The sequence below is a fragment of the Cydia fagiglandana genome, chromosome 9, assembly GCF_963556715.1.
Source record: "Cydia fagiglandana chromosome 9, ilCydFagi1.1, whole genome shotgun sequence".
Classification (NCBI taxonomy): Eukaryota; Metazoa; Arthropoda; class Insecta; order Lepidoptera; family Tortricidae; genus Cydia; species Cydia fagiglandana.
Window position 1 is genome coordinate 12,460,633 of NC_085940.1, and position 23,609 is coordinate 12,484,241.

Below are 23,609 nucleotides of genomic sequence, written 5' to 3' on the forward strand. Positions count from 1 at the left end.
AAAGAACCATAATTTCTGTTACAAGTTTTGCAATATTACCTATAAATAAAAATTATAGATCGCTTATGTGAATGTTACGTAGAAAACATATCAAATGAGATAATTGAGGACGTTAATGATAGTATAATCATTTATGTTATTCACCTGCCCACGTTGTCCTTCCTAATTTCTTAAGTAATTATTACCTAGGTACCTACAGAAAAATATATGTTGAGCTGTTAATGACAGAGTATCTTAAGCGCCAAGGATAGTTTGTTATCAGTTGTTATTCAATTTCAATTTTATTTACGACATTACATAGGTAATTAGGTTTTTTAAGTATGACATATCATTGTTAAATTGGTATATAATTTTATTTCTAACTAGTCAACACATAAGGTTAAATTTCATGTTGGTTATGCTCTAGTTTCCTAGGATACCGGTGCCGTCATATAGCGGCCGTCTCCATACAAATACTACGACATCCTTATTTAGTATGAAGACGGCCGCTACATGACGGCACCGCTATCCTAGGAAAACCGATCTTTAGATATGTAGGATATATATGTACCTATATAATAACTAAGGGACGGAAATCTGTGGTACCTACCTATAATTATAACTTGATAACTGTTGATAACTTTATTTTTCGCATGTTGTGAATTGTTATGTATATTCTGTGATATATGATCTGCTTGAATGTAATATAGTTAGTTACCTATGTATGTAAACGTTTGTTTAAAAATAATAAACAGTCAATGTTACCTATTGGAAATATTCATATCTTATTAGAAATAAATGTATGAGCATTGAACATTGTTTTTTTTCCGTGTTGAAATGAAATAGTGTTAAGATTGAAACCCAAAGATTTAAAAAGTACCTAAAGCCTATATTTACGTGTAGGTACTTTTGAAATATTATAGGTCTAGTATGCTTTTGAAATGCCGAGCGAACATGCGCACCAACAAAGATGTGCACAAATCCCTGTGTTTCCATGTGCTTTCGAATCCCCAGATATCAAATTACAACATGTTCGGAGTAAACCGAGCAAACATGAAGAAATTCAAGATGGAGAATTTTTGACTTCGGTGCACTATGGATATACATATTTTCTGTGCCTTCTATACCTACTCTTTTAACTCCATAACCCCTTGATCGAGCCTTCTCATAATTTAATGAATTAAATATAATGCCCTCAACTATAGTACGTTTTTATTAGAATTAGAAAGAACTTGAAAGAAGGTAAGCTATCTTGACGTGTCTTTTAATTGAAAAACGCTTTTTAAAAATCAAAAACAATTACTTATGAAAGCAGAAGAATATAAATAATCGTATTAGATTCATAATTGTTACATATTTGCCGTAACTTATTTTTAAAACGTATTTTTCAATTAAAAGACACATCAAGATTGTTTACCTTATTTCTAATGCTAAAAAAAACGAACTATAGTATTCTTCGTTTAAAAACATCGAAATGCAGGGACGTGCCTTTAGCCGGGTATGGCCGGGTGTAATGGTCTAAGATCCCACGATCCCGTTTCTATGGTCGACCTTCACCGATCTGTCTGACGGATGAAACTATGAAAGAAAATATGTTCCAGAACATAAATAAATAGGGTTGCCTAAAGAAATATGGTCAAGGCTATTTTTAATAAATTTTTGAAAAAAAATTTTTTTCGCCAATTGTTTCGCCAACCGATTTGTCTGACGATCGAAATAAGTTTTAATGGAAAGTATACAACTTGTACAACATAAATCATCTAGGTTGCCTATCTTTTTCCGGTCACTATTATGTGGTTGCCGTGTTTAAAGAGGTGATTTTATATCGATATTTGCACTCATCTGTCTGACGCTTGAATTATACATCAAAATGATGGTAATTTTATTGCAAATACAATGAATAAGAATTTCGCTTCGCTCGCTCGTTCGATAAAATTTTAGCAGAGAGCGCCATCTAGTAGAGAGTAGCTAAAATCGAAAAAACTTAAACGCTAACATAAACGTTATTGATAATAAATGAAAACTTAGTAACAAACGACAAATGAAATTACCCCAGTTATTTATATCTGTAATTATATTAAAGTTTTCCAAATCAAGTAGGTATACATATATTAGCATTAGGTATAAGTTTTCGTAATAAGACTCTAATTTGATCTTCTTCCGAATGTTAAAGCTGTCAGCTGTCAAAACTTATCGAAGTTCTTATCATTCTTGTGATTATCACAATGAAAAAAAAAAAAGTAAACATTAAATACTGTTGCTTGATACTGTTTTAGCTAAGTGGGTCGTAACGTAAGTTTAATAAAGTACTTAAGTATTGTATTCATAGGCTCTTAATTCTATGAATGAGACAAAGTTGGGTTATGTTTACATAAAATAAGTTTTGAATTGGACAATAAATTAATAGTTTGTTATCATCAATCATATCAAGAAGTTCATGGACTCATGGGATTGACTGAATTTATCTTAGTTAGTATTTCCTTAGGTGACAATCATAACTCACTAATTATTACGAGACGTTCAGAGCAATAGTGAACCGTCGTAGTACAAAAATAAGGTTGATTTTATTGTTTTGTAATTAGTGACTTTCGGTTGTTACTATCACCTGACGATTTATCGGTAGACATATATTATGCAAATGACTTGCAGTTTTGCTGGATATAAATACACTAGTTAGCAATGTTTCGCGTTTTATTACTGTTATTCGCTCTAACCGGCAGATTCCCGAGTGCATATAGTTTTCAAGAAACTAGAGGTGTTCAAGACAGCATGATGACCAAAGTCCTGCCCAAGACCATGAAAGCTGTTGGCCTTTACAAGTACCTGCCGATTGCAGAAACCGACAGCCTCTTGAATTTGGAGGTTCCCATTCCAACCTTGAGAAGTACTGATGTGTTAGTAGAAGTTAAAGCAACAGCTGTTAACCCTATAGATACAAAACAGCGGGCACCTAAGCCAGTTCCTGCTTCACAAGAATTACCTCGGATTTTGGGCTGGGATGGTGCAGGTATAATTGCAGCTAAAGGTGAAAATACTAAATATTTAAATGTTGGCGATGAAGTCTTTTTCACTGCCGACTTGAGAAGAAACGGATCTAATGCTCAATATGTTGCTATAGATGAAGTTATGGTTGGAGCTAAACCAAAAAACCTGACGTTTGAAGAAGCTGCTGCAATGCCTTTGACTACTGTCACAGCCTACGAGTCTTTGTATGATCGGCTGCTGCTGACGGAAAAGGATAAAGGGAAAACTTTGTTAATTATTAACAGCGGTGGCGGTGTTGGTTCTGTGGCCTCTCAGTTGGCTAAGAACCTAGGACTGAAGGTTATTGGCACCGCTGCCCGTCCTGAAACGGAAGCTTTCAGTCTTCAACATGGAGTAGATATTGTTCTTAATCATACTAAAGATTTAATACCTCAGTTGGAAGCACATGGATATGGGAATGGAGTGGAATTTATACTGGTTAATTATGACCCGTATCCTTACTGGAACACTATAATGGCGGCTGCTAAGCCCCAGGGCAGGATTTGCCTCATTGTGGACAGCAGTGGTTTGGTCGATATAAGGCCACTTAAAGAGAAGAGTCTTACTCTTGTCTCTGAAATGATGGCAACAAGAATTAAGTATGATACAGAGGATAAGAATAGATATCATGAAATCTTTGAGGATGTAACCAGAATGTTTGAAACGGGTGTGTTAAAATCAACATTGACTAAAACTATGTCACCAATTAACGCAGAAAACCTAAGAGAGGCCCATAGGCTTTTAGAAGAGAAGAAAGTCATTGGAAAGATTGTCCTCACTGGATTTTAAACTTGTTTTGTGACGTCAGTGTCCTTGTATAGTAAAATAAAGTTATTATTTTGTTACTTATTCTTATTTTTCGCCTTATTGACCATACATTAAGGTAGTGTCAACCAATTTAATTCCCAAACCACTATAGAACCTTCTCGTTTAAACTACCATATACTTTCCAAATTATGTATGTATACTACCAAATACTACTATATATATATATATATATATATATATATATATATATATATATATATATATATATATATATATATATATATATATATATATATATTACATCACTCAATAAGCATTGTTTTTAGAAGATAATGTGATTCATTATGACATGATTCTATAGTGGCCATCAAATTGGTTGACTTTACATAGTTTTAACACTTTTCCCGTGTCGATATTTAATACCTACACATGTATGTTTAATAGTACCTACCTAGTTACTTGCCATCATAATATGCATTAGTGATAAGACTGTCTAGTTGATATCTCGTAAGATAAGTATATTGGGGGCTATAAATAAGTGTACATACCTATCATATTGTATAACACTATCTAACCCTCGAATGAGTCAATGTCAATTATTATACAATATTATACGAGTATTACACAATGTACAGCTGCAGAAATCCCAAAATAGGTATATTGCGTTGTATTTATTAACGTTATACGTTCCGACAGATCACAGAACTTTAATATTTGCGAAGCGACTTCGATCAATCAGACATTGTGATATTCATTATGTGCGTAAATAAAACGATTGTACACTCATAATCACGTGTTTAATTCATTAATGAGGCTTTAAGACACTGGGGTCAAATTCTTTTCCTTTGAAAGGGGAGCCTTCAGCATTCCATGCTCTCTTGAGAATTTCTATATTCTTGATTTCATCACTTGTTGGTAATCCCTTGAGTTTCTGCTCCTGATTCCACTGCAGTTCTCTTACCTACAAGGAGATTTTATTCGTTATAAATATATGCAGGACTGTGGCGCCGCCTGGCGGCTATTTCCCGCTTGTCACTTTTCGTACCAGTTCATAAACATCATAACATAAATATTTATCTATGGTTTTATGTTACCTAGCGATAAGACTGATAAGTATTAAGTAAATATATGATATGAACTTGGAGATTTACTATATCTTTCCATAAAAGAAAACCCAGGGAAGTTCCTAAATATTAGGCATGAAATATCATTTGATATTTACCAATCCATAGCAGTCGCTTTCGTAAAAACTAGTGCCTACGCCAATTAGTCACCCAGCGGACCCCCAGGATCCCATGAGCTGTGGCAAAGTGCCGGGATAACGAGAGGAAGATGATGTGGTGTGAAACGGCGTTTATACGCGCTTGACCAATGGTGAAGGACTTTGTTGTATTTGTGATACAGATAGGTTTCCGCAACTTGACGACTAGCGCCTATTATGCGTGAGAAGGAAAGGCTAGTCCAGCCATCGCCATTGGTCAGATGCGTGTTAGAAATTGTTGCCGCGATATACTACCAAAAATAGCAGCAATGCAAAGGACAATTACCCCTTTCTTCTTTACAAACGTTTACCATCGCCCACACTCTTAACTGTCCATTGGTGTCCACACTGTCCACACTGTCAACCATGCCTTCATGCATGCCTTAATTACTTAACCCTTTAGGCCCACTTGCACCATCCTACTAACCCGGGGTTAAGCGGTTTAACCGTCAACCTAGTGTCAAATTGTACTGGTAACCTTGGTAACTCCAGGTTTAACCGGTTAACCCTGGGTTATTGGAATGGTGCAAGTGGGCCTTAATATAGTTATAGTTTGTAAAGTAGTGTAAAAGCCTCAAACTGTTTGAATGTCGTTGCACACCTGTTATTGGTGCATAAATATTATACGTGTCTGCTGTACTTATGTAACTTTACTTGCTTTGTTTATGTACTGTTGGTGTGTCTATAAAATAAAATAAAAATAAAAAATAAAAATGCCTTTTGTAAGAGTGCTGCTGGTACAACCCTTTTTTCAAGATCCCCATAATGTTATGAGTTATGAATAGAATGAAAAAACTGCACCAGGGGTTCAGTCCTGCAAGCGTTCTTAAAAACCGAAAAGTAATAATCTAATAATAGAAAAACAGTTAAACCTTGGCAATATGGTCTTCTGGCAATTCGTTCAATGGCCTTGAACAATCAATTTTGTCCAAATCAATAGCTTCTTCACTATTAACTAGTTTCGTCCACCAGCGCTCCTGTACCTTTTCTGAAATGATAGATAAATTTTATAATTTTATATTAGGCAAATAAGTATCTGTGGACATCTTACAAAGATCAACCTAGCCTCAAACTAAGCAAAGCTTGTATGTACTATGGCTGCTAGGCGACGATATACATACATAATGCATACATATTTATAGATAGATAGTAAATTATCAGCGATGAAACTGTCTCCTACTCCTACGAATTTCGCATGTCTGGTGTGCGAGCAAGACATTGTTATATACGCGCATAGCACTGTCTCGCTCACACACTGGAGCGGTGTCCGCATCAGTATGATAAGCGTGTTAGGTATCTATTTCATAAATGTATTATATAGTGTTTAGTTTTAAGTTTATAAAATACATATGTATGTTAGTCTGTAAGGTATTTGTAATATGGGCCTTGTTGCCTAAATTAAATATCTAAATAAATAAATAAATAGTGTGGAATTTTTATATAGAAACAATACCTTTTTACAATTTTTACATAGAAACAGTACCAATAGACCCGATGGCAGAGGTCAAGATTAACAGGGGTAATTGCATTCACTATTATTCATGCCGCATTATTTCATGACTTTCCATGCTACAATAGGTTTCTTTACATTGAATGTTTGAATTACTAATTGAATGGCAAATATATCCATGATATAAACAATAAAGATATTAATCACTATTTAAACCAGGCCAGGTCTAGCCACACTGACCCATATTGACATTACATATTATAAGTATGAAGATACAGAAAATAAATTGTAGCCAAATTCTAAAAATTTTATCACTTGCACTTTTTCAATAAAAGTAGGCTGCAGGCTGAGTGACTATAAGTGTAATTATTATTAGAATTCACATAGCCAAGTTTTCCTTTCATACTTGCCGTATCAATTTTGCATAAAAAAGTGGGAATCAAGCCATTATAATAATTACCTAAATGAATCAATAATTTTCCCCCACTGATGGTCCAAACACTATCGCTAGCCTTGATTTTGTATTGCAGCATGTCCTTGATAATTGTGTCAGCATTTCTGAATGCAACATATATGTCATTCGGGTTTATTGTTACTTTCAAGTCCTTTGCCGACTTTATGTCTGGAGGCAGCGGAACAGTTACATCTGAAAATAATAACAATAAAAAATTATTTACCAATCTGTCACGCTTTTATTTACAACTAACACTTTCGCAGCCGGGCAAAAAACGGCGCACTACCCCAGAAACCGGTCGTCTATATCTGCGTACAAAAGAACCCGCTGGGCGAGTGCCTACCAGGCGGGTTCTCGGTAGTCAAAGTGTTAACAATTCATGTCAAAACCAAACTGGGTGATTGAGTTGTGAAGGTTGGTACAGCAGAAGGAGCAAAGCTTTTCTGACTGTTAATACAAGAGTTCTTGCCCTATTATGATATACCGGTCTTCTCCGCTTTGACCATAACGATGGTGTGTTATGCACAATGGGCGTGGTGTTCAAAGGGTTAACAAAGATTAAGTTAAAAATGTGGTTTCTAAATAGTATGTAAGAATGCACAACTAACATAGTAATGTAAGCAACACAACGAAAACTCTTCACTCAAGTAAGTACTTAAGGAGTGCAACAATTAATTAACAAAGAATAAGAGTTATTGCGAAACAAACATTGACATTTACCAATTTCTGTGATAGTTTGCGACCAGGAGTATTTATCTCTCATAGCACCGTTATATGATTCACTATTCTTTTGCACAGGGATCACAGGTGGTTTGTACTCTTCTTTTGTTTCACTACTCGATGACTCTTCTAGAATTTTCTTCTCCGGTTCTGCAGGCTGTGCAACTTCAGTTTCAACAGCTTCATTTTCTATTTCATCTTCATTCTCAGCCACTACTTCAACTTCTTGGGCCACCGTGGAGCACATGATCTCATTGTTAAAGTTGTCCGGTTTACGGGCACCGTTTGTGCCCTTCCAATTTTTAGGATCGCATGTTCTTAAGACCTTTATGACTAGCTCTTCTGCTACTCCGGGAGGAAAGCCCATGTTCTCATAGGGGCCGTCGGGAACGTAGTAAAAGTCCGTACTGGAATAAAACAGTCTTGTTATTAAGTTTAACGTGACTATAACTAAATTAGATAAGTGTATGCTTACCGTCTAGCAAGAAAGTTGAATATTGCCGATAAAAATCCTAGAACTGATTGTTCGTTTACTAAGATAGATGATAAAACGTCATCGTATTTGGTAATATTGGAATCCACCGACATATTGAGTGTTATGGATAAAAAACTAATAAGTTTGATCACTTTAATTGAGTAGGATGTTGCGTTTGTTTTTGTTCTGGAAACGTAGTGATTATATGCTCTTTGTTCTGGAAAGCGACAGGCGTGCTATGTCAATTAGGAACGTTCTGATATTAGCACGGTTCATATTATTCATTCTAAAATGCCAGGAATCAAATATAATCCAACGAAAAATGGATAATAATTTTATGTGACATGACAATTTCTTATTATTTTCTATCACTTTGACGTGAAATGTCCTAATTATTACAGAAATATAGTGTAAATAACAACTCAAAGGAATATAAGCATTGCGATAACTAAACGCTCTCACAACAAAAAAAAAAAGTGGCAGGCAGTGACATTTGTAGTGTTGCCAGTGTACATTCAGTTCTACTATTGCCAGTATTAAAAACTAGCACATTGGTAGATTTTTACTTAGCAGACAAGTTTTGTCAGTACCAGTAGAATAAAAAAAGACCCTAAAAACTACATATCCACATTTTTGGGGTTATAATAAAAGAGAAAGCCAGTATAATTATTTCTGATTAACACTCCACTTATATAAATAAAGACGACGCGCATCGGTAATTATACTTGGTCAAGCAGATCTTGTCAATAGAAAAGGCGCCAAATTTGAAAAATGTAGGCACGAAGGAATATCGTCATATAGAAAATTTGAATATCGCGCCTTTTTTTACTGACAAGATTTGCTTGACCAGCTATAATAGGTATCCCCTCTTCTTTTTCAAACCGAAGTGTTTACATAGTTTCAGTTTTAGATTAGTCTTGGTGGTCTTGGTTAGTAATGTGTTAAAGGTTTTACTTAAACTGCTTAAAATACTATATCGCTTAACAAATACGTCTGTCTGTATTAGCCCAATATTTGCACACCCACAGTCTATGCTATCAAAATCGGTGTCGCGTTAGCTTGGTATGACTATACTTTTATTGGCTGCGCAGCTCCGCTCCTTCAGCCGGTAACTTACTATGCATTGAAATAATAACGTTAATAATAATAGTTCAATGGCACTATGAGATACAAGATTGTATGTTCGCGTCATATTGCCTGTTATAGCTCAGAGGCCCCGTCGATAAATTACTAATTTATTTTTCAGATTTTAAATGAGGGTAAATCTATAATTTAAAACTCGAAGAAACTATACAGGATGTTTGGTACATCGTTTAAAACGGCAAATTAAAACGGCAGATATCTTGAATCATTTGCTATCTTCTCATGTCTAGAAAAACAAAATTGGCCATGGTTTTTTTACTACTACGCACGTAAAAATTTGAAATTTACGAAAAACTGTCATAGAAGTGAATTTTTTTTTGCACCAAATTAAACATTTCTAGGCCTGAGAAGATAGCAAATGACTCAACCTATCTGCCATTTTAATTTGGCAAACTATGTACCAAACACCCTGTATAACTATCTACATAGGAATGAATTAGTTGTGAAATAAGCCATGTAGTCAATGAAGTGACATGTTTACCTCGGTGACAACTCTTAAATAAAATTAAAGATTTTTTTTAACACAGTGTGAAAATATGGGATGCCAGTGCGATATGATAAAAAATGTACCATTTAGTAGAAACTATATTTTGAGCTGGTATCATTAAAACCTGTTTTTAATTTACATTCCCGCCACTTGGAGGAGTCGCATCGCTTTCGAAAGTTTCACATCCGCAAGAGAGCGGCAAGGCAAGGCAAAGTGAAGTAGGCAAAGAAAGAAGTCTCGCGCCCGAACTCGGTACGCTGCAGGCGATGACCGCAATTTATATGAGTTTTTATTAATTCGCGAGTGCGCTGTCGTGATCTTCGTCCGCAAAGTGTTTACAAAAATGCTGCATAGGTGAACTTACGGCTAGATAAGTGCTGTGATTGTGAATATCTTCTAGCTCTTCCTCATTACTGTCTTTCAAAGGTTGTTAAAATGCCTTGCTCAGCGGTAACTTTGTCTATAGCGACCATTACGGCAATCGTGGCTGCTGCCTTAATGGCAATAGCATTTTCGACGGATAACTGGCTTTACATTGAAGTGAAACGAACAAATATCCAGGTAAGACATTAAACATAAAAAAATGTTAAAATTGCTTGACTTGGCGGGGGCACTCTCGTGCCCCCAGATTTTTAACACAGATATTTGACTAACAACCGAAAACCGGTTTGGACGTCCGTTTAATTTAGCATTGCAATACGAGGATATAGCGAAATCATAATTATAAATTTTACCATTTGTTGCCTACCCAGTATGAACGCTTTATGTTCATCGCGATAAGGTTTAAATTGTGCGAGCATCCCCTGCCTACTACGGCCAAACGGCCATTAACCACAGTATCTTTAACCTTTCAACTTTTCCCTCGGGCAGCAAAATGAGATGGAATCTATACCTATTTATTATATATTTTTTTATATCTACGTCAGTAAACCTTAGCACCGGGCATACAAAAATGTATGTATGCATACATGCATGCATGGGGTGCTAAGCGAATAGTTTTGCTGACTGTACCTATTATTTATTTATTGTAACTTGAGTTAAAACTTATCTAGTTTACAGAATATGTGCAAGTTACGGAATGTCTCCAAAAAGTTGGAAAAGGTCTAGAAAATTTCAGGAAAAATTACAGCAGATAAGGGAAACTTTTATTATGGAAATAGAAAGTTTGATTCCCATAAAAAAATGAGAAGTTTCCGAAAATTTATAAATGTATGGAAATTTCGCAATTTCGAAAACTTTACACATGAGTAACTTTGACTGATACGTGAGATTTTTGATGTCCTACCTTAATACCTATTACTGCGTGTTTTAGGTTTTAAATATGTAATTACAAAATTAATTATATTTGACAAGCTGTCTGTAATCAGGGGTTTATTGTATTTTTATATATCACGTTGGTGGCAAACAAGCACACTGTCCGCCTGACGGTAAGCGGTCACCGTAGCCTATGGGCATCTACAACATCAGGGGTGCCACATGGGCGTTGCCGACCGTTTGAAATGTACACTCCTTTTTTGAAGAACCCCATATCTACTGTAGTTCCTCGAGGACACCTCGGCAGGGCGCTGAGCGGCTACCGCGAAAACCGAAATTCGCAAATTGCGGGGATCTTTCTCTTTTACTCCAATGAAGGCGTAATTAGAGTGACAGAGAAAAATCCCCGCAATTTGCGAACTTCGATTTTCGCGGTTATAGCCCTGATTCTAAAGCTGGAACGTCAGTGTACGTGGGAGGAAGTTCTTTTACTAGATTCCTGCTTGATCGGTAAACACAGCGTTAAAAGGCCCCAAAAGAAAAGCACTCTTGTTGACTATAATTCGGGAAAAGGATGCTACGGCCGTGCGTCTTACTTTTGCTCGACTTGGCGGGGGCACTGCCGTGCCGCCAGATGTACTTAATCAATTTAAAAGAGGTTCAACATGACAATATTTAGTACCGGCCAGACGTCATGTTTCTCGGAAAAATCTTAACCGCGAACTAGGATTTTCAACACACGATGCAGTGACATCTAGCAGGCATTTTGGCAACTAAAATTAACTTCTTGGAAATAAACAGTTGGACACACAGTACAGATACCTGACCAGGACCACATGGAAAATTTTATTCGTAAGATTGATTACAGAGACACCGGGGCATGTGGAACTAGGACTGAACCTTAAATTCCTGTGACTATAATCGACAATGATCTTTTGTCCTATCTATTGGCTCCTCTACACGATGGGCCAACGCCAGCCACTCCAAGGGACTTATTTATGCGTTAGAGGGAGCAAGTGATATTGCTATCTCATTCTACCGCACGGCTGCGTCCCTTGGAGTGGCCGGCGTTGGCCCATCGTGTAGAGGAGCCATATAGCCTATAGAAATACTTCTGGTTTGATATCTAATACAAGATGCAAAATTGCGGTGCGTAAATAAAGAATACCTTATGTAACTGTATTACTATTGTATACAGGTAGGTATCTTCGTCTTTGGATACCCAAAGAACAAAGGAAAAATCAAGATGATCACAAATCTAAACGCCTTGTGTAAAACTATTCCATTGTTTTTGAAATTGCTCTCTACCCTGATTTCGATACCTTTACAGATAACGTAAGGTGTACAGTCAGCATCAATTCAATATTAACGAAAGAAACATTGCGCTAAAAGTACCTATCTGATATCCCTCACTATAATTACTACTTTTCTCATCATCAATGGCCACTACATCCCTGACGGATGATTGTTAATTGTTTGCAACGCTGTGGCTGTATCAAGAGCGGTTGAGACGGCCAATGCATTTCCGCCTATGAATTCACTTTTTCTTCACAATGCACTTTTTACCGATGAATTCCTCGTCCCTAATTTATACGAAAATGATATATGTATAATATAATATGTATATAGATGGTCAAGCAAATCTTGTCAGTAGAAAAAGGCGCGAAATTCAAATTTTCTATGAGACGATATCCCTTCGCGCCTACATTTTTCAAATTTGCCACCTTTTTCTACTGACAAGATCTGCTTGACCAAGTAACTTGCCCTAGTTGCTAATGCTAGGAAGGAATATAGCATAGATTGGACCTGGAGAGCCGACCCTTTAACCCCCCCCGCCCTTTTTTTTTTAGGGTCTGCATGGTACGATCTCCTGGTTACCGGGCCAGATCAACTTTGTTTGACCTAAGGAACAATCGTGCTAAGCGGCATCGCCTGAGACTAAAGTGCATGCACTTCCATACATTTGTGTTCCTTACTAACCCTACGTAAGCCCATACATAGTAAAAAAAAAGTACTTTTCTAATTATTGATAAATCCCTAAAATTTACGTTAAAAAGTATGTGTTTTAGTTTTAATTATTCTGCATAATTAAAGATAACACTTTTCATGAAAATTATAACTAATTGTCCTCATACTCAAATTTTCGCAAGAATCTAAATTCTGACAAACAGTATTCAAAATTGAGTCGCTTAATTTCAAACTTGGGTAAATCCGGTAAATCTGTCAGATTATGCGATTTTGGTAAAAAAAGGTACTTATCGGAGTTGTATACATATATCTCTGGTAATAGGGTAGATATTTGTTGAAGGGTCGAATGGATTTACCCGAGTTTGACGAACAATACAATTTTGAACAATGCCAGAATTAGATTCTTGCGAAAATTTGACTGAGGACAATTAGAATTTAAATTAAATTCTTGTCTCTGAGCGACATAATGAGCGTCGAAAACCACTCGGCCCACGTATTCCAAGTCCTTGTTACCGTTACAACGTGCGCGTTACGCATACGTATTCGGTAACAGTTACGTGCCGTGCAGGGCCCAGTGTAGATAAAGCCACGACCACGACCGATAGCGGTTATCTACCGCGTCATCTTGGTGTGGACTTTAGGGTACTTATCTTTTAGAAACTAGGTGACCCTATTGGGTTATAGTCCGCCTACTTTTTAAACTAAACTCTGCACCGACTGTGACAGAACGAAGTATGGAGGATCAATGTAAAAAAACCGCCCAAGTGCGAGTCGGACTCGCGCACGAAGGGTTCCGTGCCATTACGCAAAAAACGACAAAAAAATCACGTTTGTTGTATGCGAGCTCCACTTAAATGTGACGTTATCTATGAAAAGGGACCTTATTGTCGATGGCGCTAACGCCATTATTAACGATGCTCCGATATAAATACAATGCCGCGCGACGCTGTGCGGCGTAAGCGCCATCGACAATAAGGTCCCTTTTCATAGATAATGCCCCAAATATTTGTGTTTTTAGTATTTGTTGTTATAGCGGCAACATAAATACATCATCTGTGAATTTTTTCAACTGTCTAGCTATCACGGTTCATGACTTCATGAGATCCTGGTGACAGACAGACGGACAGAGGAGTCTTAGTAATGGGGCCCGTTTTTACACTTTTTACCCTTCGAGTACGGCACCCTAAAAACATCATATTTTTCAATATTTTTTATAGGAATTTGACTTAGCAAATGCCATGCAGATGATGCAGAGATAAAGTCAGACCAAGCTATTTCTAAGAAAATATGACGTTTCAATGACACTGCCTCACTTTGTTATGTTCAAGTCGGTGCGAAACTTGCTTAGATGAACTGTAGTTTGGCTGGTCCGACTACTCGTCTTACTTGACTAAGCAACCGAGCTCTATATATTCCACCCGGACATAATACTTTGCGAGAGCAAAGCAACATGACATGAGTCACATTCTTAAGAAACTCACTGGCTATATCAAAATTTGAGGAGTTTCAGTTAGTACCTCATATACTTTAATATATGTTAATAAACTATGTACAGTGTATTAAAATTAAAATTACATCGGGATCGGGATTGCATTCTCTAATGTACACCATGTTCGAAAAAAAATCTTTGTTATTCTTGACCACGATTTGAGGTATCAAAATGAGTGCTCAGTGGATTGCAAAAGTGCAAGGCCACTTTATTAATGAATTCCATAACATCAAATGCAATTTACATTGAGTGATACTACAACAGATTTAGAAGAAGAGCTTGGGCCGTATGTCGTTCCAAATGATTACGGTACAGTATAATAATCTTAATTTAAACCCCTTGACAGCCCAAAACCTAAGTAATTAATGTGTCGTCTGTTGTCGCCGGCTTACGGTAGATATTTAATACCATAACTGGTTTTACAATGCATAATGTTACATTTAGGTTGACTTTTCAGAAAGTGCATGATTCACGAAAACTGGTACTCACGCTTAATTTGCTTGAAAGTTTTGTCTGGCATTCTGGTTTCTTTCAAGCCTTTTTTACAACCCCTCTACCTGCGTTACTTGACTTTTTTTCGTCAGGGTCGTTGTATAATCTTTCCGAAACGTGACTTTATCTTTACATCCTATATTTTGCGTTAAACTTGTACCTGCCTGCTTCTTATGATCTCAATAGCTTTCTGGGAATCAAATTAACTTCGGCCCTAGAAGGACGGTTTGTGAACGAACCTTTCAAGTTCATTGTAAGGTTTAGTTACCTGCTTGCGTAAATACAATTAAAAAAACCACTAATTAAATCCGAAGTCCGCATTCTTTTGTTTTATTATACCTAATTATAAATACGAAATAGGTGTGTAATATTTTTAAACACATGCACATGTGGATATTGTGAATGCAGAAAATATTTAAATCATCTCAACATGAGAGAGTAGAGAAACATTAATAACATTAACTGTGTTTTACTCGAGTGCATCATAACAAAAAGGTAGAATCACAAACCTAATAAACACTTCAAGTCAGTGGAGTGTGATCTATGAAACCACAGATTTACATTTGGCAACGACAGCCAGAGTTCGAGAGAAATCGATCGAGAAAGTCACGCCCGTGAAATGATCCGCGAACATGCATACCTTGGAAATGCTCAATGCCACACTGTTAAGTAATGTAAACGAGGCTTTTACTACGTAATAGTTATTTAAAGTTGCACAAAGATCGCACGGACTGAGAGGAGACTTTCTATTGGCTTAGCGATCGGTTTTCGTTTGGACATCGTCCACGGTATACATTATGCAAAAATCAAAGAAAGTTTTACGCAAAAGTGAGAAACTTTGTGCTATCCAATTTCTTAACATTACATAAGTATACTAGACAGACTGTATGCCACTTATAAGTTTATTTATGATACTTGAGACGTATTGGGTATGCCAATACTGTAAATATATTATCTGAAAAGACACCGTCAGTTCGGCGATTCCTTGCAATACCTATCTAATGCGTCAATATTTTGCCCAATATTATGGGCAGAACATCAGTCTTCTAGTCTTACTTTAAAATTTTGTAATTTGATAAGATCTTTCAAATGGCCGAGACATCGGCAACTGCATACCGTCGTGCATACTATGCAAGACATGACCACCATTATCGGCAACGCCGTAATCGTCACTTTCTAGAGTCGAAGTTTCAAAAATACAGTTGCTTGATAGTTGTCATGTTGGGCATGGATATGCTGAAAATAAAGTCGTGTTGCATGTGGTTGTCCGTTGACCGCATATCCGATTTAACTCGGCGCCCGAATGAATCATTTTATCCAGTCATTCTATAGAGATCGTGACGTGAATCTGATAAAATAACTAAAAAGTACTACCGACACGACAGGAAGAGAATAAATAGTAAACATGACTGTTTATTATTATACCTGGGATGGGACCGGATGTTATGTTTGTTATGCCCGTTAAAAATACAACCCATCTGGGGTGAAGATGAAGAAGGTTTGTGACGGCCCATTAAGACTCATGGTAACGGACGATAAACGAAGCTGATCCTTTCTTTTCCTATCTTGACTTTTAAAATTGATGATGAGTAGGTCTGTTGCCAAATTTGAGCGTTAATGCTTACCTAACTGGTTATACATATCGATGCAGGTATTTGTAAACCTACATAACCACGAAACAATTACCTAATTCACGAAGAATTAAGATTGAACGACTTTTTCAATTAACATACCTAATAATGTTACAAGCAATAAACTTGATTGTATAGATACTCTAATGATTTCTTATTACTTATGCCGCAATAAAAGTCAGGAAAGTGCCATTGATTGAGACAATTGAGAGAGACGGTTCGTCCTGTGACAAAGGCTGCTTGGGTGGTCTGAAGAGGCCACCCTGTGAAGCGATTGTACTGATTGTAGACCGCATCATTTCCATCTTGTTCCTACAATCCAATATTTGATAGCTTTATATTATTGAATTCTGGTGCGCTAAACATAGTCAATAAACCCTATCTGCATTTGAAATCTTGTCGAAATTTGAACCGAACTTATTTTATATGAGGATCAGACACGATGTTTATGCAATATACGTTTACCTAGGACAAAATTCAGGTAGGTGTTGCCCCTGGAGTTACAGGTGTCCATATGTTACAGTAACCGCTTACCATCAAGCCATCAAGATTGCTTGCCACTGACGAGGTACATATTTAAAAAAAAGGCTTAGCTACAATAGCCTCATTTTTGTATTTTGTAAAAAGAACATTAGTATTCAAAATTAAAGGAGGGGATACCAAAGATGGCACAGAAAAACCTGACAAACGTTATAGTGATCCATTTAGACGATTATTAGGCGATGCGTGGTGTTGTCACTATGTGCGTCAACAATAGCTAATTAAAATACAGCAACCTGCTTTCTTTGGCGAGGTGTCACCTACTTCTCATGACTTCCGACGGTGCCTAGTGCCTACACTTTTTGTGCTATTCGCTTTCTTACGGACAGATAATTTCGACGTGCTTAGTGGCGCAATAATCGACGGAAGTATCGGATTACTTATATATGTGGGGGTATAATTTGAGTCATTTGGCAGTTTATTGCTTTAGATGCGGCAAGAATGTCACGCGAAGTAGTGGTCATTTGCAATTTTCTACTCATGTGTGTTCTGTTCTGAATATTTTTATGGTTCTTTTGCGACACCGCTGTTGATATCACATGACAGTGATGTACGTATTTCGCAAAATATACTATAGCCGTGTGGTAAGTAGTTAATAATCTGTCGTTTGCTTGCCCAAGCTGCGTGCGGATATTGCAGTCAAGCGTCATTGCGGCTGGTAATAGTGGTGTAGTGTAGCGTCTGGGGGAGGTTACAGTTTCTTGGGCAGAAAGGAAACTTAACCACATGTGGCGAGGAAGCGACTAGTTGTGAAGTCTGTTACGATATAAAGGACCTCAGCTGTATAAGCGGTTACGCCACTGTCGTCGTATTTACTAAATAAGTAGCTATGGATGCTCTATTAGAAATTATTAAGTAGCCGTTAATAGTACATTACTACAGAGGCCGGGACGAAAGGGGTTGCCGGCCGAAGACATATAGACGGCCGAGCGAAGCGAGGCCGGATAGGTCTGAGCGCGGGCAACCCCATTTCCCGCCGAGGTATGTATAGTGCTTTTCTCAAACATGCAATGAAATAAATAAAATAAAAAATCCACGAAACCCAATTTTTATTTATAGAAAAAACTAAAAGTAAACTACACCCAAAATATAACCAATACGTACTTATATCATTATCACGCGTATGTTTTACACGAGTCGTGTATTTTTACTACCCGTATATTTTCATGTATCTTTAATTTTTTCGCCTTGTATCCGTCTGACTGTCGTTTTCGTCACATAAGTAAAGTTTACATAGTCTTTCATGTTGATATCATGTTTCACATACATCGTTGCTTTATGCATGGAGTAAATAAGTATAATTTCCACAGTGTTGACGAATTTGTAGGTACATTCATTTAAAATATGCCACAAAACTGTTTCTATAAACTGTAAGCCATTTTTCTTAGTTTCTTAAATAATAAAATTGCCATAAGCAACCATATACATCCTTCGTCTTTGACTTGGCGGCAGAGGCAGCAAGTTATTTAAAATCAATTCTGCTTACGCTGCCAATTCCAACGCCTACGATTACAATTAATATTAATTTCATTATTTCGTCGGAACTCATATTAAAGTCAAAAAATCAACAACGCACCATAAATCCAATAAAACAGAATGAATATTTTTCAACTTTACCTCCATAACAATTTAAAAAATATAACTACGCGTGTTTGAGTAGACCTTTTTACCGCTAACGTTTAGATGAAATATTTTAAATGTTTTTATTTATGTAGTTAAATTTATAATTTAAAATTATAGAGTGTATTATTTATTAAGTTCATGTTGATTTTATACAAATAAAACTGCAAATTATAGCAAACATTGTTTTTTGTTTTTTTTTTATAGGCGTAGTGGCAGAGTGTCATTACGAGCCATAAAGCAAATACTGCCTCAAATTTTTTTTTATGGATGAATGCCACGATGCTGTGTCACAAATATCTGTGATATGAAAATTAAAAAAGAGGACTTTGCCGGCCTAGGCCTGCAAGATGTGTATGAAATTCCATTAACGACCTTTTGTCCTAGCCGCACCTGAAACGTCATACTTCGCAGCCTATTATAAGGAACATAACATCAATATTTCATTGCATGTTTGAGAAAAAGATCTTTCTCAGTTAGTTCTTGGGAAGCAGCGTGTAAGGAAATCATTAATAAGGTACTTTATGTATAATAAATTATACAACAATAGGGATATTTTTTTGCGCTCTATGGAACTCCGATAAAATTTAGAATGTATAAGTACATGTATGTTGATTGTTGATTGTCCGTGACTCGAGGTCAATACCCTAAAAAATATTCTGTAACGTAACGTTACTGTTATGGGCTGGCACTAATATGATTTGCTCCGCCACTATGTTACTTCATATTTCGGAAACTTACCAAATCAAAAAAAACTTAAAATTGAAAGTGTACCTAATCTCCTATCATTACATTGCTTTCACGACTGAACGAGTAACCATCATTTATTTTATAGTTTTCCGGACTTTCACTGTTTGCTTTGGAGTTTTAGCTAAATTGACTACGATTACTATTTCCAAACAATTTCTAAGGATTCGTTTTTCGGCCCATAATCACGATGTTAATTTTTGATCTATATATATATATATATATATATATATATATAAATGCAAGTGTCCTGACTGACTGACTGACTGACTGACTGACTGACTGACTGATTCATCAACGCAGAGCCGAAACTACAAAAGCCAGAAAGTTGAAATTTGCACACCAGATTGCATTTATAAAGTGTACAAGAGATAAGAAGCGATTTTGAGAAATTCAAACCCTAAGGGGGTTAAAAAGGGGATGAAAATTTGTATGGGGTTAAAGTTTTCTTTTAAGCTAGGAATTTGAAACGACGTAAAAAGATATATTATTAAAATACAAGAAAACTAATTTCAGCGTTTTTGAAAATTCATCCCCTGAGGTGGTGAAAAAGGGGTTGAAAGTTTGTATGGATATCACATTTTTTTCCGAGTGGTGGACTTGAATCTTTGTATTTAGGGATATTATTAGAAGACAGGAAAAGTAATTTCAGCGTTTTGTAAAATTCATCCCCTAACAGGGTTAAAAAGGGGTTGAAAATTTTAATCCATTACAAATGCTTTGAAACTTCGTAGAAAGGCATAATAGCCGATAAGAAAAAAAAGTGATTGCAACGTTTTTGGAAATTCAACCCCTAAGGGGGTTAAAAAGGGGATGAAAGTTCGTCTTCGGGTGCAAATTTTATTTTAAGCTAGGAACTTGAAACTTTGTAAAAACGTATCAAATTTAAAAACAAGAAAACTAATTTCAGCGTTTTATAAAATTCATCCCCCAAGGTGGTGAAAAAGGGGTTGAAAGTTTGTATGGATATCAAAAAAATTTTCGAGCGTGGGACTTGAATCTTTGTATTTGGGGATATTATTAGAAGACAATAAAAGTGATTTCAGCGTTTTGTAAAATTCATCCCCTAACAGGGTTAAAAAGGGGATGAAAGTTTGTATGGGGTTAAAGTTTTTTTTGAGCTAGGAATTTGAAACTTCGTTAAAAGATATATTATTAAAATACAAGAAATCTAATTTCAGCGTTTTTGAAAATTCATCCCCTAAGGTGGTGAAAAAGGGGTTGAAAGTTTGTATGGATATCAAACATTTTTTCGAGTGTGGGACTTGAATCTTTGTATTTAGGGATATTATTAGAAGACAGGAAAAGTAATTTCAGCGTTTTGTAAATTTCATCCCCTAACATGGTTAAAAAGGGGTTGAAAGTTTGAATCCATTACAAATGGTTTTCAAACTTCTTAGAAAGGCATAATAGCCGATTACAAAAAAAAGTAATTGCAACGTTTTTGGAATTTCAACCCCTAAGGGGGCTAAAAAGGGGATGAAAGTTCATCTGCGGGTGCAAATTTTATTTTAAGCAAGGAACTTGAAACTTTGTAAAAACGTTTTAAATTAAAATGCAAGAAAACTAATATCAGCGTTTTTGAAAATTCATCCCCTATGGTGGTGAAAACGGGGTTGAAAGTTTGTATGGATATCATAAATTTTTTCGAGCACGGGATTTGAATCTTTGTATTTGGGGATATTATTAGATGACAATAAAAGTGATTTCAGCGATTTGTAAAATTCATCCCCTAGCAGGGTTAAAATGGGGTTCAAAGTTTGAATCCATTACAAATGCTTTGAAACTTCTTAGAAAGACATATTAGCCGATTACAAAAAAAGTAATTGCAACGTTTTTGGAAATTCAAGCCCTAAGGGGGTTAAAAAGGGGATGAAAGTTCGTCTTGGGGTGTAAATTTAATTTTAAGCTTGAACTTTTGCAAAAAAAAGGTATAAAAATAAAAAACATGAAAACAAATTCAAGCATTTTTGAAAATCATCCCCCAAGGTGGTGAGAAAGGGGTTGAAAGTTTGTATAGAGATCAGATATTTTGTGAGTGCCGAATTTGAATCTTTGTATAAGGGCATAGGTACCTATTATGAGAATACAAAAAAAGTAATTTCAGCAACCAACATCAAAATCCACTTGACTTAAAACTTCATACAACTTGGTAAAAAAGAAAAGTACTTAATTTCAACATTGCTTGGGTATGAAAATAATAGGTACTAAAGATGTAAAATGTTGAAGATAAGATTCCACGCGGACGAAGTCGCGGGCAACAGCTAGTAATAATATAACATCCATTGAGTTAATGTGCTCTATTTGGGTAGGCAATGTTATGCCAATATAGGTCAATGTCGACCATGCCAATATTTCAAGTCAATGTCGGCCATACTCTCAATAGTCTTCCTAATTATGTTTGAACTGTCCTCATTAGTCATTATCATGCATAATATTTAATACACAATGTCTTCGACAACGATTTATCTTTGTCCAATGTTTCTTCACAGAGCGCGGTGTCTCATGATTGTGTCATTTCATTTGTTGCGAACTCGTTTTGCGAGGCTTTTACAGTCAACAACAGAACTATGAATACAGGCAAAGTGCCAAAAATATGTATACACGACCTTAATGTACAGGCAATAAAGTACTGTATACATATTTTTGACACTTTGCCTGTATTCATAGCTCTGTTGTTGACTGTACCAAAGGCAATTTAGATATTGAATTTTTTTTAAACAATAACATTATAAAGATCTCTTAAGTCATTAAGTATTATACGGCGAGATCGTCATCCGTCGGTGTTTGACATCACTACGATAACCGACAATGTCACATCACTAGAGGTGGTCGTCCATCTTAGATTGGTTCTACGCGAGAGCGTCTTGGCATATTATTTCAGAACTATATTCCCATATTTGTGATTCCCTAATAAATCTTGTTATAAAGTGGTGTCTGGTGTTTTTACTCTTACAGCTTCAGAAGTGCGATAGTGATTCCTCGCCTACTACGATATGATTTGTCGGAAAAGTCATTCCTTGTTTCATTGTTGTGAACGTTATCGTTATATAAAATAATGAAACTGATTGTAATGAGTAAACGCATCAACACCACTCATCAGTTAGGGATTAAAATATACAAGGTCTTACCGTCCAAGACCTACAAGGATAACCTAACTAACCTACTAAACCACTGTCGGCTGCCGACGTACTGTACCTTTGCCTTTTGTTGTGTTTACTTTCAGATATCTATTTCAGTTTACTGTCCATCATAAATGAACATGTCTGGCTAAAAAAAAAATACATATGGACAGTGTAATAAAGCTGATTCCATGATGATGATGAATATGTATTACAATATTCACAGCAGAAGATTACAAGACATAGGCTGACAGTATGGTATGAATAAAGGAAATCCTTGGGATTACAAAGTAAGAATTAAAGTTAACTCAGGTAAGAAGTCGTTGATCCAACAGATAAGAATGTTCCCTGGAACGTTCCCTGGAATGGCCCCGGCCATAGTGGTAAATATTCACTGCTTCTCTTATATGTTGTGTTATTTTTGTGATTCATGTGCTTTCAGATACATAACATAATGTGATTATATACACCTGACACATTAACACAATGCTATAATCATTTTCTAAGATTTGTATTCCGGTGTGAGAATTATATTCAAGTAAAAGCCATACAAACAAGTTTGGTAATATAAATTTAGCCTTGATTGATACTATGTGTATGGTGATATTATGCTCTCACAATTAACAATGAGTGCTACTTAATACTTTCCCTTTACAGTCTAATTAAAATAGATTCCAAGTTTTCAAAATCTCAAACCGGTAAGGAAAGTGAATTGTTGTTTCACATAAGTGTGTGTGTAAAACATGCTTATTGCAACTGAAATAATGCTTTGTTAGTATGTTTTTGAGTTGTGTAATTTCCAGAAATTTGACAGCAATGATTCTTGAAGTGAATTACCATACCGTTGAAGGCATTAGAGCGCCTATCAGCTCAGATCTCTATAATGAACCCAAATCGACATGGATAATATTTCAAAGTTAGTTGGTTATGGATGCCAGTTATATTATGTTCAGGTAATTCATTATATGCAGAAAATGTTGATAAG

The 23,609-nt window shown here is 36.1% G+C and overlaps 3 protein-coding genes across 4 annotated transcripts in view; 2 read left to right on the forward strand and 1 right to left on the reverse strand.

Annotated features, from left to right (window-relative positions):
- Nucleotides 1–2,158: 2,158 nt before the first annotated feature.
- On the forward strand, nt 2,159–3,854 carry LOC134667384 (zinc-type alcohol dehydrogenase-like protein SE_1777). Its single transcript, XM_063524783.1, has 2 exons — nt 2,159–2,271; nt 2,700–3,854. Exon 2 carries the CDS (start codon nt 2,749–2,751, stop codon nt 3,790–3,792), a length of 1,044 nt encoding a protein of 347 aa, XP_063380853.1. The 5' UTR covers nt 2,159–2,271; nt 2,700–2,748; the 3' UTR covers nt 3,793–3,854.
- A 692-nt stretch (nt 3,855–4,546) lies between these two features.
- On the reverse strand, nt 4,547–8,315 carry LOC134667387 (nudC domain-containing protein 3). Its single transcript, XM_063524787.1, has 5 exons — nt 8,132–8,315; nt 7,657–8,063; nt 6,943–7,128; nt 5,905–6,020; nt 4,547–4,732 (listed from the first exon to the last, which is right to left on the reverse strand). The coding sequence occupies exons 1-5, from the start codon at nt 8,242–8,244 to the stop codon at nt 4,577–4,579; spliced, it is 978 nt and encodes a 325-aa protein (XP_063380857.1). The 5' UTR covers nt 8,245–8,315; the 3' UTR covers nt 4,547–4,576.
- A 1,619-nt stretch (nt 8,316–9,934) lies between these two features.
- LOC134667389 (uncharacterized) overlaps nt 9,935–23,609 on the forward strand; it is a 75,222-nt gene continuing 61,547 nt past the window's right edge. The window contains exon 1 of one of the 2 annotated variants that reach the window (XM_063524789.1): nt 9,935–10,322. In XM_063524789.1, coding sequence (XP_063380859.1) covers nt 10,197–10,322 — 126 coding nt within the window. In that variant the 5' untranslated portion in view covers nt 9,935–10,196. The remainder of the gene's footprint in view (nt 10,323–23,609) is intronic. The other variant, XM_063524788.1, reaches the window with a different exon arrangement.

Excerpts from the sequence above, each read along its gene's own strand:
- LOC134667387 (XM_063524787.1), bottom strand. The coding sequence starts at position 8,244 with ATGTCGGTGGATTCCAATATTACCAAATACGATGACGTTTTATCATCT. Across the intron at positions 8,064-8,131 it reads TTCAACTTTCTTGCTAGACG|TACGGACTTTTACTACGTTC; the intron begins GTAAGCATACAC and ends GTTTTATTCCAG. Across the intron at positions 6,021-6,942 it reads AAAATTATTGATTCATTTAG|AAAAGGTACAGGAGCGCTGG; the intron begins GTAATTATTATA and ends CTATCATTTCAG.
- LOC134667384 (XM_063524783.1), top strand. The coding sequence starts at position 2,749 with ATGATGACCAAAGTCCTGCCCAAGACCATGAAAGCTGTTGGCCTTTAC.